Here is a 15496-nt window from a genome sequence, read left to right as displayed (position 1 = left end):
AGATTCTCTATCTCTTTACCTCTACCCCTCTGTAACTCTTTTTTTTTTTTTTTTTTTTTTTTTTTTTTTTTTGACAGGCAGAGTGGACAGTGAGAGAGAGAGACAGAGAGAAAGGTCTTCCTTTTCCATTGGTTCACCCTCCAATGGCCGCCGCGGCTGGTGTGCTGCAGCTAGCGCACCGCGCCGATCCGATGGCAGGAGCCAGGTACTTATCCTGGTCTCCCATGGGGTGCAGGGCCCAAGCACCTGGGCCATCCTCCACTGCACTCCCTGGCCACAGCAGAGAGCTGGCCTGAAAGAGGGGTAACCGGGACAGAATCCAGCGCCCCGACCGGGACTAGAACCCGGTGTGCCAGCGCCGCAAGGCGGAGGATTAGCCTAGTGAGCCGTGGCACTGGCCTCTGCCTTTCAAATAAAATAAAATAAATCTTTTTTTTTTTTTTTAAAAGAGATCCATTTGGCTCGATCTCATCCATTATCAGAGCACCTGAGTCTGAATCTCAGCTCTGCCCCAAGCCCAGCTTCCTGCACCTTAGGAGGCAGCAGGTCACAGCTGGAGAATATGGGTCCTGACTCACACATGGAAACCCAGGCTGAGTCCCAGGCTCCTAGCTTTAGTCCAGCCGAGACCAGCTATTGTGGGCTTTCGGGAATGAGCCAGTGAAGGAAGATATGCCTGCCTCTCTGCCTTTCAAATAAACAAACAATTTGTTTTTTAAAAAATATTTAAAAAGTCCAGGAGGAGAGTCCAGGTACTGACAGCTTTAAAAGCTTCCTGAGGGGTCAGTGTTGTGGTATAGTGGGTTAAGCTGCCGCCTATGACGTTGCATATGAGCGCCAGTTCAAACCCTGCATGATTCTCTTACAATCCAGCTCTCTGCTAACGCAGCTGGGAAAGCAGACAAAGATGGCCCAAGTACTTGGTCTCTATCACCCACATGGGAGATCTGGACAAAGCTCCTAGCTCCTGGCTTTGGCCAGGCCCAGTTCCAACCAACAAAACCATTTGGGGAGCGTACTGGTGGAAGATTCTAACTTTGCCTTTCAAATTAATTAATAAATCTTTTTTAAAAATGGCTCCCCAAAGGCTATGAGGTGTAGACCTGGCCAAGAACCCCCAGCTGCACAGCAGAACCACCTGGGACTGGCGTGGCATAGCAGGTAAAGCCACCATCCATGATGCCAGCATCCCATATGGGCACTGATTTGTGTCCCAGCTGCTCCACTTCCGAGCCAGCTCCCTGCTGCGGCCTGGGAAAAGCAGAAGATGGCCCAAGTCCTTGGGCCCCTGCTACCCATGTGGGAGACCTCTGATGAAGCTCCTGACTCCTGCCTTGGCCTGGCCCAGCTCTGGCCACTGTGGCTATCTGGAGAATGAACCAGTAGATGGAAGATATTTCTCTCTAACTCTAGCTTTCAAAGAAATAAATTCTAATGGGCCACAAAGGTGAGAAGCAGTGTGTGTCAGACAACAACACAGATGAGCCAAAGGGTCAGTGAAGCCAGCAGGCCAGGATGGCAGGGGCACGGGGAGCTGCAGGTGTAATCACATACCAGAGGCCGGCAGAGGCTGAAACACCTGAGCTTCACCTGGGAGGCTCCCCGCCACAGTGCTCTGGATCTGGTGTAGTCCAGCCCCTCAGGCCGCAGGCCCCAGCCTTGCCCTGTGTGTGGGAAAGTAAACCCGCCCTTCGGTGAGGGCCTGGCCAAGCGGGGCGACTTTGCTGGCAGTTCTGGTGGCCCACACTTTGTTCTCCAGCATACACCAATCTGAACAGATGGTGTGCAAACACACAGAACACAGAACACTGGTGCTCAACCCTGCACGTGGAAATCAACCCAGAGACTGCCGTGTAGTTGGCCTGCAGTACAAAATGGGCATCCATATGTCATTATATCAATTTTATTAGGGTATAATTTAATACAGTAAAGTCAGCCACACAGAGTATGCGGTTTGCCAAATGCACACACTGTAAACCACCGCATCTGTCATTCCAAGGCTGTCTCCACAGGTCAGGGGTCCCTGCTTTCTTCCCTGGGTCATCTCCTCCTCTTACCTTCTCCCTCCAGGCTTCAGAACTTGACACACGTGGACCCCTACACTTCACACCCCCCGCCTCAGCAAGTTTCCGAGGCCCCTTTGTGCTGCTGTGTCAGCTGTCCATTTTTTGGTACTGCTGAATAGTATTTTATGGTGTCACTATATTCCAATTCTTTTTTAAACTTTTTTGGTGTTTCTCTATTTTCACCTACTTGCAAGGCAGAGTGACAGAGAGGGAGGGTAGGGAGGCAGAGAGAAAGGGACAGAGAGGGAGTATGTGTGTGTGGGGTGGGGTGGGGGGCGATCTTCTATCCTGCTGGTTTACTCCCCCAAAATGACCAAAACATCCACAGCTGGGCCAAGCAGAAGCCTAGGATGTAGTATTACAGGAAACTAGATAGGAAGTGAAACAGCCAGAATTCCAACAAGCACTCTGACAGGGGACGCAGGTGTCCCAACAGACACTTACCTGGCTGTGGCACAACACCCACCCCACAAGTGGCACTTTAACCACTGTGCCGGACGCCTGGTCCTGTGGCTGCCCTCTGCAGCATCTTTGGAAGACCACAGGTTTTAACTTGAAGAAGCCCATTTTGTCGATTTTCCTTTCACGGTTAATGCTTTTCGTGAACCACCCAGAATACTTTTGATTACCCTTAAAATCTTACAGATTTTCTCCTGTGTTTTCTTCCAGATGTTTTATGGTTTTCCTTTTTAGGTTTTAGACCTGTGGTCCAATCTGGGTTTTATTTTTACAAATGTTGTGAGGTATAGAGGCAGAACTGCATTTTTTCCCACATGGATAACAGCAGAATCTGTAACTGTTGAAAAGATGATCCTTTAGGGGCACTGAGCCCATATTTATTTATTGTATTCACTTATTTGGAAGTCAGAGTTAGAGAGAAGAAAGAGAGAGAAGAGAGATCTTCCATCCACTGGTTCACCCCTGGATGGCTACACTGCCCAGGGCTGGGCCAGGCCAAATCCAAGAGGGAGGAGCTTTTTCCAGGTCTCCCATGTGGATGCAGCGGCCCAAGGACTTGGGCCATCTTCTGCTACTTTCCCAGGCACATTACTAGGGAGCTAGATCAGAAGTGAAGCAGCCAGGAACTGAACCGGTGCCCATACGGGATGCCACCATAACAGGCAGTGGCTTTTCCCGCTATGCCATAATGTCAGCCCTACGCTCAGCTTTTAAAAGTTCCCTAGGTATGGGAGCTTAAACTAACTGTAAAAAGATGCCCGTGAACCATATCAGAGTGCTTGGGTTCAATTCCCCGCTCTGGTTTCTGACTCAAGTTTCTTGCTACTGCAGACCCTCAGAAGCAACAGTGCTGGCTCAAGTAATTGGGTTCCTGCCAACACTATGGAAGATGTGGATGGAGTTCCTGGCTCCAGGCTTCAGCCTGGCCCAGCCCCGACCATCACAAGCATTCCAGAGTGATCCAGAGAATGGGAAACCCAACTCTCCCCCCGCCGCCCCCGCCTATTGAATACATGAATTAAAAACTTTAAGGAAATATTAAAACAAGTATTAAGACTAACTGAATAAAGCCGGCGCCGCGGCTCACTAGGCTAATCCTCCGCCTTGTGGCGCCAGCACACCGGGTTCTAGTCCCGGTCAGGGTGCCGGATTCTGTCCCGGTTGCCCCTCTTTCAGGCCAGCTCTCTGCTGTGGCCAGGGAGTGCAGTGGAGGATGGTCCAAGTACTTGGGCCCTGCACCCCATGGGAGACCAGTATAAGTACCTGGCTCCTGCCATCGGATCAGCGCAGTGCGCCGGCCGCAGCGTGCCGGCCGCGGCGGCCATTGGAGGGTGAACCAACAGAAGAAGGAAGACCTTTCTCTCTGTCTCTCTCTCTCACTGTCCACTCTGCCTGTCAAAAAATTTAAAAAAAAAAATAGACTAACTGAATAAAAGCTCCTTAGAGAGTTCTAGAGAACCATGTCAGGAGTTCCCAGGCTGCAGGTGGTGCTGGGTGGGCGGTGCCTTTTGAGGGGGCAGGAAGCTTCTTGCCCCACCCCCAGCCCATCCCTCCTCTGTATCTGGTGGTTCATCTGTACATTTGTAAACGTGCATAAATGCATGGAAGAACCAAGAGGAAGCTACCTTAACTGATAACCTAGGTAGCCCCTGGGATGAGGCTAAGGGGCAGGGAGCTGGGTAGAGTTTGAAGAAGCTTCATCCTTTATTTCTGTTTTTCTTTTTTTAAAGGATTGCGTTAGTTTCGAACTGGTCATGCTCTGAGGGGCCCCTGCGGCCACCACTCTCCCTCCCATCTCTGTCACCAAATAACTGTATACCAGGGCAGACCCTGCACATCATCTCAGCCAACGATGCTGTAGCTCTTGCTTTTCTTAACAATATACATGCACACTGCTTAATAATTCTGCATACGACCAACTCTGCTAGAGAAAACATCATTCTGGCCAGCGCCGCGGCTCACTTGGCTAATCCTCCGCCTGGAGCGCCAGCACCCCGGGTTCTAGTCCCAGTTGGGGCGCTGGATTCTGTCCCGGTTGCTCCTCTTCCAGTCCAGCTCTCTGCTGTGGCCCGGGAGTGCAGTGGAGGATGGCCCAAGTGCTTGGGCCCTGCACCTGCATGAGAGACCAGGAGGAAGCACCTGGCTCCTGGCTTCGGATTGGTGCAGTGCACCGGCCCGCAGCGGCCATTTGGGGGGTGAACCAATGGAAAAGGAAGACCTTTCTCCTCTCTGTCTCTCTCACTGTCTAACTCTGCCTGTCAAAAAAAAAAAAAAAAAAAAAAAAATTCTGCATTCCTTTCTTCCTCACTCTCCTCTCCCCAGAAGGCAACTGTTTCCAACCTACTGTCAGCTGACTGAGTGCAGCCACCAGGGAGCCCAGTGACATCCTCCCTCTACCCCAGGCCCCAAACCCTCCCCAACACACACTGTCCACATGCACATCGGGTCACACACTCGGGAGCTCTCTACACATCAAACTTCTTTTCTATCAGAGCCAGCCACCAGCTGCCTACACTACACATACACCCACATGGCCAAGCAGACTGGGTCCTCCAAGAGCTTTAGCGACAGCAGCAACAATGAAAGTGCCTGTCTTCAAAACACAAGGATTTGGAGAACATTCCACTATGCAAAGCAACGCAAATGCAGACCAATGACCTCACAGTTCAGACCTATGAGAAACGTCAAAAATCAAGAGATAGGAACATAGCCCTATGTGATGCAGACAGGAGGAAAACAGTACCCTCACCCCTTGTGGCAATACAGATAGACAAATAGACAATCTTTTAGAAAAACTCATCAACTTAGGAATATGTGCCAGAGTCTTTAAAAAAAAAAAAAGATTTATTTATTTGAAAGTCACAGTTACAGAGAAAAGAGAGAGAGAGAGAGAGAGAGAGAGAGAGAGAGAGTCGGAGAGAGAGAGATCTTCCATCTATTGGTTCACTCCTCAAATAGCCACAATGGCTGGGACTGGGCTAGGCCAAAGCCAGGAGCCAGGAGCTTCTTCCAAGTCTCTCACATCAGTGCAGGAGCCCAAGCATCCAGGTCATCCTCTGCTACTCTCCAAGGCACATCAGCAAGGAGCTGCATAGAAGTGAAGCAGGCGGCCGGCACTGTGGCGCAGCGGGTTAACGCCCTGGCCTGAAGCGCCAGCATCCATAAGGGCGCCGATTCAAGACCCGGCTGCTCCACTTCTGATCCAGCTCTATGCTATGGCCTGGGAAAGCAGTAGAAGATGGCCCAAGTCCTCCCTGCACCTGCATGGGAGACCCGGAAGAGGCTCCAGACTCTTGGCTTTGGATTGGCGCAGCTCCGGTTGTTGCGGCCAATTGGGGAGTAAACCATAGGATGGAAGACCTCACTCTTTGCCTCTCCTCTCTCTGTGTAACTCTGACTTTCAAATAAATACATGAAAGGAAGAAGGAAGGGAGGGAAGGAGGGAGGGAACAGTGCCCATTTGGGATGCCAGCATTGCAGACAGCAGCTGAACCTGCTGTGCCACAGTGCCTGCCCCTAGATGTCTTTCAAGTGTTTATAGCCTCAGACTTTTTAATCCCATTCAGTCACTTCTCATTATTTGGAGGGACTGATTCTAGTACTCCTGGCAGGTAACAAAATCTGCAGGTGTGCAAGTATTTTATACAAAAATGGTGTAGTGTTTGCACAGAACCTAGGCATGTCCTCCTGCACACTTTAAACCACTTCCCGATTACTCAGAATGCCTACTACAAGGTAAAAACTGCTATGTAAACAGTAGTTATACGGTATTGTTTCGGAGATAATGACAAGAACAAAAAGTCTGTACCTGCTTCAGCACAGACGCAGTTTTGTTTTTCAATTATTTGTGCTCCATAGTTGGTTGAGTACACAGATGGAGCACCCAGAGACGTGGAGGGCTGACCCCACTTAGAAATCCATTTTCAGGAAATCATCACAGAGGGAAATACCGAACATGTAGAAAGATCTTCTCTCCACTGCCATTTGTGTATAATCACAACAAATGGAAATCTCCCAAAAGGTCGACAGTAGGGGTACATGCAGTGATTCATTTTTGTGATGCAGTAAAAATAGAAGACTGTGTAGCTGTCCTCACAGAGTCATGATACAGCAAAAAGAGGAAAGAGCAGAACACACAATCAGATTAGAACCAGCTGGCCACAGTGTGTTGGTCATCACTGTGTGCAGATGGTCAGTGGAGACACTGTATGTTGACATATAAAATCATGAACATGGGTTGAGTTTTAGAAAGGGTTTTCCACATTTGCTGTTTCCAATTCCTCCCCCTACTTTCTCTCAGACACACTCTAGGCAAGCTTTTTTTTTTGGGGGGGGGGGGGAGGGCCACAATGCTATTCAAAGTTGCCCTCCAAAGTCAGGGTCACCAGCATCACCCAGGCTGCTAAATCTATTGGTCAACTCGTGGCTCTCTTTGTCCTTGATCTAACAGAAGCATCTGACATAGTTAATGACCCTCTCCTTGATTTGCTTGCTTCATATGGCTCCAAGACACTCTGGGTTTCCTCCAATTTTTCTGATCACTCCTTCACAGAACCATGGCTGGTTTTCGACTCCTTCCTACCATCTTACTGTCCGAGGACCCCTGGTCCTCTCCTGTGCCTCTGTTAAGTTTCACCCAACTTCATGTCCTTAAGCACCAACTACACCCAAACAACTCTCAAATGTGTATCCTCAGCCTCAACCTCTTTTCCAAACTCCAGGTTCCTACAGCAAGCTGATGAGCAGCATCTTCTCTCACATGTCTAACAGGCATGCAAGGCTTGATGTGCGCAAATGAACCCTTGTTCTTCCTTCCCAAACCTACTCCTCCCTCAGTTGCCTCCCAGTGACAGCAAGGCCATCCTTTCAGCTGTTCAAGCCCAAAGAGGGTCATTCTTCCCTCTACCTTTCACACCCAACCCTGCGGGCTCTCCCTTGAAGACACATCCAGAACTGGCCACTTCCCATCACCTCCCCTGCTCTAGCTCTGGTCTAGGGCCCCTTGCACTGTCACACTTCTCTCCCACAGGCTGCCCTGTTTCAGCCCTGGCCCTAGTAAGTCAGACTGACCTTATCATTTTTTAAGATTTATTTTATTTGAAAAGCAGGGTTGGGGCCAGTGCTGTGGCATGGTAGCTCAGGCATCTGCCTACAACACTGACATCCCATATGGGTGCTGGTTTGTGTCCTGGCTGCTCCTCTTCTGATCCAGCTCTCTGATATGGCCTGGGAAAGCAGTGGAAGATGGCCCAAGTGCTTGGGCCCCTGCACCCACATGGGAGACCGCGAAGAAGCTCCTGACTCCTATCTTCCATCTGCTGGTTCATTTGCCCAAATGGCATTAACAGCTGGAGCTGGGCCAGGCCCAAGCCAGATCAGGAACTTCCTCCTGGTTTTCTACATGGATACAGGGGTCCACGCACCCAGGATGTCCTCTACTACCTTCCCAGGTAGGTTAGCAGAGAGCTGGATAGGAAGTGGAGCAGCTGGGCCCTGAACCGGCATCTATCTGGGATGCCAGCAGCCTAACCTGCCGCGCCACAACACAAGCCCCTAGACTGACCCTTTTACTGCACAAGTCAATTCCTATCACTCTCCTAAGACTCCCCAGTGGCTCCCACCTCACAGGCCCACGCTCTGCTGCTCTCCCGCCTGACGTCCCTCTCTCCCATCCTTCCTCACGGCACTGCACGCATACTCACCTGCTTGCTGTCTCCCGCAAGCTAAGTGCAGTCACACCTAGGAGGCTTTGCTCTGGCTCTCCTCTCCACCAGAAATGCTCCTTTACCTCCTCTAACTCTTAACTCAGATCCCGTCTTCTCAACAAAGGCTTCTTCCTCCAAAGACGCTACGTAACACTGCCACTGGCCACCACGACTACACTCCTTCCCTCACCGTCCTCACACACACCTACCACCCTGAGCCCGCACACTGCTTATTTCTCCAACAGTAAGGAGAATGTTTTAGCCCGATACAGAATCTACTTAGTATTGCTATCTCTTCTACTGCCACAACAAAATCTCTACAAGGGCAAGGCTCTGCACGTGCATGCATCCCAGAACAGAGGGTCAATAACTATTTGTGAACAAACGAACAGTAGGCAGCGAATTGATGAGCACATTGCTATTTGATTATATTGTATCTGTAACTCTTAAGAATTTCAGTCCATGAACAACACATATACATAGGACTGGTCTGAGTCCATGGCTCTGAATGCTTGCGCCTTGATATTCAAACTCACTCTGTATTTGTACCCATGACTCCACCTAAAGATGGAGGTCTCCCTCCCAGGGACCCCACCTTCATTCCAGTAGCCTGACAGCTGGCAAAACTGCCAGACAGAATTCTTCCTATTGGGTATCCATTTAATCACCCCACTTCTCCTGCCATTCCTTCAAGAACTTTCTCTACCACAGCCTGTTTCCTTCCTTCTGCTTCTCCCACAACTCCCAAAGCACCTTAAAATCCCACTCCTGCCATGAGGTTTTAATGAGGGGGATGCACTCAGCAATTAGAAAGAGGAAAAGACTGATGAGGGTTCCAGTACATCAGTGTTTAACCCAGTATCCCATGCAGCCCTCCAAGCATTAACCTCATTCCTTAAACACACTCAATTAGGCATATTTACTTCTCATTAACCAGGACGCAATCACAAGTGCTAATAAAAACCTTTGCTACCCCCAACAATGCAATTAATGCCATTAGCTGTCTCTCAGAAACTCATCTACACATCGGTGCCAACAGCAGTCGGTTCACTCACCCATCTACGCAGGCATTCATGCACGTGTGCCCTTTTCTATTCAGCAAAGGTTAAGTGCACACCTACTATGCACCTTCCCGGGCAGAGGCCTGGGAGCAGACAGACGAATGAGATACAGCTGCTGCACAGGAAGGATGTGTTAACAACCGGTAAGTGAAACACAGAAGAGAAAGGGACAGAGGAGCACAGTTCTACTCCCAAGCGCCAGTTCAAATCCCAGCTCTGCCATGTTTTAGCACACTCCATTACTATCTTGAAATCCCATTTACAAGAGAGGAATAATCAGCCTAACAGTCTACAGGGCAGCAAGGACGGTTAAATGAGATAATGTCTATCAATTACCAGCAGGGCACATGGCCAAGTCTGTGCTCAGGAAACGAAGGCTACAGGTGCCCCATTCTCAGCTCTCACACACAGCCACACTCACCCCCCATTTCATTCCATTTTCTTCTTATCTGGAAGGATACAGAGAATTCTACAGCTGAGAAAGCTGGGAATGATGAAGAAAAATCCTTTTCCTCTGTACACACAGATAAGTCTGGCAGTGAATTTCAGAGGACAGAAAAGTCTTGGCCATGCAGGTGCACAACGGGTAGGGCCCAAACACACACCAACCCTCGGCAGCTGGGGGATTACTCCCTGGGTTTCAACCAACTGTTCCCAGCAACAGAAAGACTGGGAAACTTCGTACTGGGTCAGGATACTCGGGTCGCAGACACGGGGTGGGGGTGGGGTGGGAGGGATTTTCTTAGTATGATGGGCCAGGAACACATATTCTCATGCAATCCACTACAGACCTATATATACACCCTGCTGGAGCTGCCCAGTGCTCTGGCTACTCTAACATGATCTGGCAATGACAATGACATATCCACCTTTTATGGGTGAAAAAAAATCTGCCATCATATAAACTTACATAGGTTTTAAAAAAGAATATCTGCAGGGCCAGTAAATGGCGTAGCATGTGTTAAGCTGCCACCTGCGGTGTCGGTATCCCACATGGGCACCGTTTTGAGTGCTGGTTGCTCCACTTCCAATCCAGCTCCCTGCTAACATTTCATGAATGAAATGGAAAGTAGCAGAAGACAGCCCAAGTGCTTGGTCCCTGCACCTACGCAGGAAATGTGGAAGAAGCTCCTGGCTCCTACCTTCAGAGCGGCCCAGCTCCGGCCATTGTGACCATTTGGGGAATGAACCAGTGGATGGAAGATATCTATCTATCTATCTCTCTCTCTCTCTCTCTCTGGCTATCCATCTCTCTCTATAACTCTACCTTTCAAATAAATAAATCAATCTTTAACAACCGGGGATATGGCTTGTGAGAGAAGTTTTAGACTCTATTAAAAACCCTTGTAAACTGTCATTTTTACACGAGACTACATTATCTATCTATCTCTCCACCGGCATCTCTAACTGAATCTACATAGAACAAAAACACAATCTGGCTGTAGGTCTCTGCTGGTGGTTCTTCCATACTTGGAGCAGGGTGGGCAGGAGGTAGAGGGAGGGGCAGGGAGGGTGTCCAGGAAAGAAAGGCCCGCCAGGAACTTACTGGTGTTGTGGTCTATGAAGTAATCTCCAACCTGTGGATCATACGCCTCTTCCCACCCTAGTGGCAGCTCATCACTGATGCAGTCAGCAAAGGTGAGTGGCTTGGTGTACCTGGAGAGGGAGAGGAGAAACAGACTCCATCAGTCCACTGCCCCAAAGCTGCAACCTGCTGCTGTTTCGCGGGGCTTGGGCTCCCCAGGGCGGGTCCAACATTTCGGGAAGCGTCACTGTGCCTGGGACGATGAACTCACGCTGCAACAGCCTCAGGATAAACGCACCTGGAGGGAGGCAGGCAATCTGCGTTCCTGTCTCAACTTTGCCAGCAACCTGGCAGGCCCTTGAGCAAGCCAGTCACGCTCCTTCCCTGGGCCTCTGTTCTGGCATCTCAAAACAAGGGTTTGCAGGAACGGGCTCGAAGGCCGAGTCTCGCCTTCTTGACTGGGACCGCAGCCCTCTGGCTCCTCCACCTGCAGCTCTCCCGCCCAGCCCATCGATCTTCACCCTGGCTGCCTGTCATGTTTGTTATGCCCGCTTGCCCTCTGGAAAGCTGGCTGACTGCAATGTCAAGAACAGCAGATGCTCCATCCCTGTGAGTGGGGCCCTTGAGCGGTATTTATTTGCCTCTTGAGTTCGTTCCCAAATGCCTGCATCCGCTGCTGTCCAGACACCATCCAGGCCAAACTGATCTTGGAACAGTAACTACCCTGCAAGTCTGCATCCTGTGAGGAGTAGAGTGGGAACCCGCAAGTCTTAGTGGCTAAATACAACAAACCACCCAGCTACACCAACATGGGCTTGTCACGGCTGGAAAACTGTATCGTAGACCACGTGTCATGAAGTTCAGCCAGAGCATGGGGAGCCGGGGAGCAGGCACACAGAATTCAGCTGGAGCAGCCCCCCAGACAGCCAATTAGGTGTCTCCCCATTGCAGCTTCTCACTAAGACGTGCACCCGAGCATTCTCCCTTTCCCCTCCCAATTCTGGAAGCCCACAAGGCTTCTGTCTGTCTGCTTTCAGACTGGTGACTGAGGTACGACGTGTCGGGGGAGATGACTGGGCTGGAGGGTAGGATTTCAGAGCAGGGGCTTGCACTTCCAGGTCACAGGGGACTATTCTCTTCCTTATCCCATACAAATGCCTTCCCTCTTAAACCCAGAACTCCAACTTAAAAGAAATTGCACAGGGACAAGAGCTATGATGAGGAACCCCCTGCTGGGCAGGACCTGGTCTGCGCATGTGCATCAGAGTCTGGAAGGCTGTGGAAAGGATCCATTACAGGAAAGAAGGGGCAGCCCGGGAGCTTCTCTTAACAACTCACTGTCGCACTGCGGAAGAAAGGGGGCTCCATGTGGATGAGCCTACAGGGATGTACAATTTACAACAGACGGAGATGTCAAATGAGGATTTAACATGCTGTGGTGTAGTGGCCTAAGCCTCCGCCTGCAGCACCAGCTTCCCATATGGGCGCCGGTTCACGTCCCAGCTGCTCCTCTCCTGATCCAGCTCTCTGCTATGGCCTGGGAAAGCAGTGGAAGATGGCCCAAGTCCTTGGGCCCCTGCACCCATGTGGGAGACCCAGAAGAAGCTGCTGGCTCCTGGCTTTAGACTGGCCCAGCTCCAGCCACTGTGGCCACTGGGGAGTGAACCAGCGGATGGAAGAGCTTTCTGTCTCTCCCTCTCTTTGTAACTCTGCCTTTCAAACAAATAAATAACATCTTTAAATTTTAAAAAAAAAAAGCATAGTTCAAAAGCTGTGTGAGTCAGGCAACCTAAAGTCTCTGATCTCAGTATTTGTATCTGTTAAATGGGGATAACAATAACCCTCCAGATTATTGAGTAGGTTAAAAAAGGTCCTGTGTGCAAGTACATTTAATACCTTTGCTGATGTGCACAAGGACATGTGGCACAAGAGTTAAGACACCGCCTGGGATGCCAGCATTCCACAGTGAGAGCCCGGGTTCAAGTTCCAGCTCTGCTTCCAAATCCAGCTTCCTGTCACTGCACACGCTGACAGGCAGCAGGGCACTTGTGCATCTTAAGTACCTGGGTTTCTGTCACTTACACAGAAGACCCAGACTGAGTTCTGAGTTCCTAGTTTCAGCCTGGAGACATCTGGGGAGTCAATCAGTGGATGTAAGATCTCTACCTGTATGTATCTCTCTCTCAATCCATCTGTCTTCCAAATAATAAAATAAAATAAAAATATAACTACACTAGGTGTTCTATCACCACTTATCAGATGAGCAAATCAAGGTTAAAGAAAACTAAGTAACATTCTCAATGTCAAGGTCGGTGACCACACTGGTATTTCAACAAGGGAGCCTTTCTCCAGGGCCCCTGCTGCCAGCCACAAGGGTCCTCTCACAGCTGACATGTTCAATCTGTGTCATTTAAAAAAAAAAAAAAATCTACCTATCTGAAAAGCAAAATGAGAAAGAGAAAAGGAGAAAGAGAGAGAGAGAAGAGATCTTCCATGCACTGGTTCACTCCCCAAATGGCCTCAATGGCTGGGACTGGGCCAGGCTGATGCAAGGATGCTGGAACTCCATCTGGGTCTCCCCCAAAGGTGACAGAGGCCCAAGTCCTTGGCCATCTTCTAATGCCTTCCCAGGTGCCTTCCCAGGCAGCCAAATCAGAAGCAACAACACTGGCTATTTTAACCCATTTCTTAAGCCCCATGGAAAATCACAAGCCACCACCCTGGAATAAAAGGAAGGGAGATGAGGAAGAGAAAGGCGACAGGGACGGGGACTTCCCTTGGCCCAGAACACCCTTGGTGCACAGCAAGGGCTCCAGACAGTCGGCAGAGAGCAGCTTTGGCCTGCCCCTCCCCCACTCCTGCCCAGACTTCAGAACACAAGGCCGCCTGCCCAGCTGAGACTTCTCTGGGCGGTGCTGCTTCCGTCTTCCTTCTTGGGGATGAAGCCCAGAGACCATGGACCCAACCTCAGTCAACTGCTCCCGTCCCACACGCTCTGAAGGGGTCTCGAAGAAAACACTCAGGGCTCTCCCCGAGGGTGAGCTCCTCTAGGAGAGGGAGGAGAGGCAACTCCGTGAGGGAAAGGACAGAACAGCCGGGCCCCCAGGAAGTCCTCTCTCTGGCCCCTCACTGCTCCCTGCCCGGAGAAGCCCCTCCTGCCACTGGAATCTGACTGTACGCAGCAAGCTGAAAAATGCACCCCTGAGCCTGCTGTACAGCTCCTCGGCTTCTGAAATCCCTCCCTGGGGAGGAACTCCAGGGTTCTAATCAATTTGGTCAAATGCAATGATTTCATTCTGTAGCACCCAAGCAATAGCACCCTGGGTCCAGCACAACTGGAGCACAAAAATCTATGTGGAACAGGTGAATAATACAGAGAAACAGGAAAAAAACTGCAGTGAGCAATGTTCCTTACTCCAGCTCCCTGCTAATGCAGATCCTAGGAGGCAGCAGTGAGGGCTCAAACACTCAGGCCCCGGCCACCCACGTGGCAGACCTAGATTGAATTCCTGACTCCAAGCTTCAGTTTGGCCCAGTCCAGGAGGTTGTAGGTATCTGGGGGAGTGAAGCGATAGATAGGCACCCTCTCTCTTCCCCCCTGTCTATATGTCTTTCTTTCTACCTCTCTTTCTCTGCCTCACAAATAATTTCTTCTTTTTGACAGGCAGAGTTAGACAGTGAGGGAGACAGAGAGGAGAAAGGTCTTCCTTCCACTGGTTCACCCCCCAAATGGCTGCTACGGCCAGCGTGCTGTGCTGATCCGAAGCCAGGAGCCAGGTGCTTCCTCCTGGTCTCCCATGCAGGTGCAGGGCCCAAGCACTCGGGCCATCCTCCACTGCCTTTCTGGGCCACAGTAGAGAGCTGGACTGAAATCCAGCGTCCCTACCGGGACTAGAACCTGGAGTGCCAGTGCCACAGGCGGGGAGGATTAGCCTAGTGAGCCGTGGCACCAGCCACACAAATAATTTCTTTAAAATTTTTTTTAAAAAAATTATTAAGATCAAGTGAGTCTTGTCTCAAAGCAAGTCAGAACCCACAGGAAAGCAGAATGGAGGGGCAGAGGATGACCAGAGGGGACATCAGAAAGCAGGCGAAGGTACAGGGAGTGAGGATATGTGGACCCTTCGGTCATCTACACCTCAGTGCAAAGATACTCAGCAAGCATGGCATATCCACGGCTGCTTAACAAAAAGGCAATGATGCGTTTCTAAATCATGAATACAGGTGCTCCACTGAGCTCTTGGATGTGGGCTGGCCATGGAAGGAGGGACAGAACGGACAAACCACAGATGTATCATTTGTCCAGCCTTACATGTTCAAAAATAGTAATAGTTTGTTTGAAAGGCAGAGGGATCTCCCATCTGCTGGCTTACTCCCCAGATGCCTGCAATACAGCCAGGGCTGGGCAAGGCAGAAGCCAGCAGCCCAGAACTCAATTTGAGTCTCCCACAAGGGGGAGTTGAACCATCACTTGCTACCCTCAAGGTGTGCATTAGAAAGCTGGAGAGGCCTGCATTGTGGCACAGCTGGTTAACCTACTGCCAGCCGTGCTGTTATCCCTTATCAGAGCACTGGTTCCAAGCTGTTCTGCTTCCAATTCAGCTCCCTGCTAATGCACCTGCGAGAGCAGAAGATGGCCTGAGTATTTGGGCCCCTACCACCTGACTTGGGAGACCAAGA

At 50.4% G+C, this 15496-nt stretch overlaps 1 protein-coding gene across 4 annotated transcripts in view; it reads right to left on the bottom strand.

Moving 5' to 3' along the window:
• WWC1 (WW and C2 domain containing 1) overlaps positions 1 to 15496 on the bottom strand; it is a 176518-nt gene that overhangs the window by 84857 nt on the left and 76165 nt on the right. For all 4 annotated transcript variants that reach the window (XM_070075804.1, XM_070075805.1, XM_008255374.4 and 1 more), the window contains one exon: positions 10838 to 10947. In XM_070075804.1, coding sequence (XP_069931905.1) covers positions 10838 to 10947 — 110 coding nt within the window. The remainder of the gene's footprint in view (positions 1 to 10837; positions 10948 to 15496) is intronic.

This window comes from Oryctolagus cuniculus, chromosome 6 (assembly GCF_964237555.1).
Source record: "Oryctolagus cuniculus chromosome 6, mOryCun1.1, whole genome shotgun sequence".
NCBI lineage: Eukaryota > Metazoa > Chordata > Mammalia > Lagomorpha > Leporidae > Oryctolagus > Oryctolagus cuniculus.
This window is presented reverse-complemented; position numbering and strand designations above follow the sequence as displayed.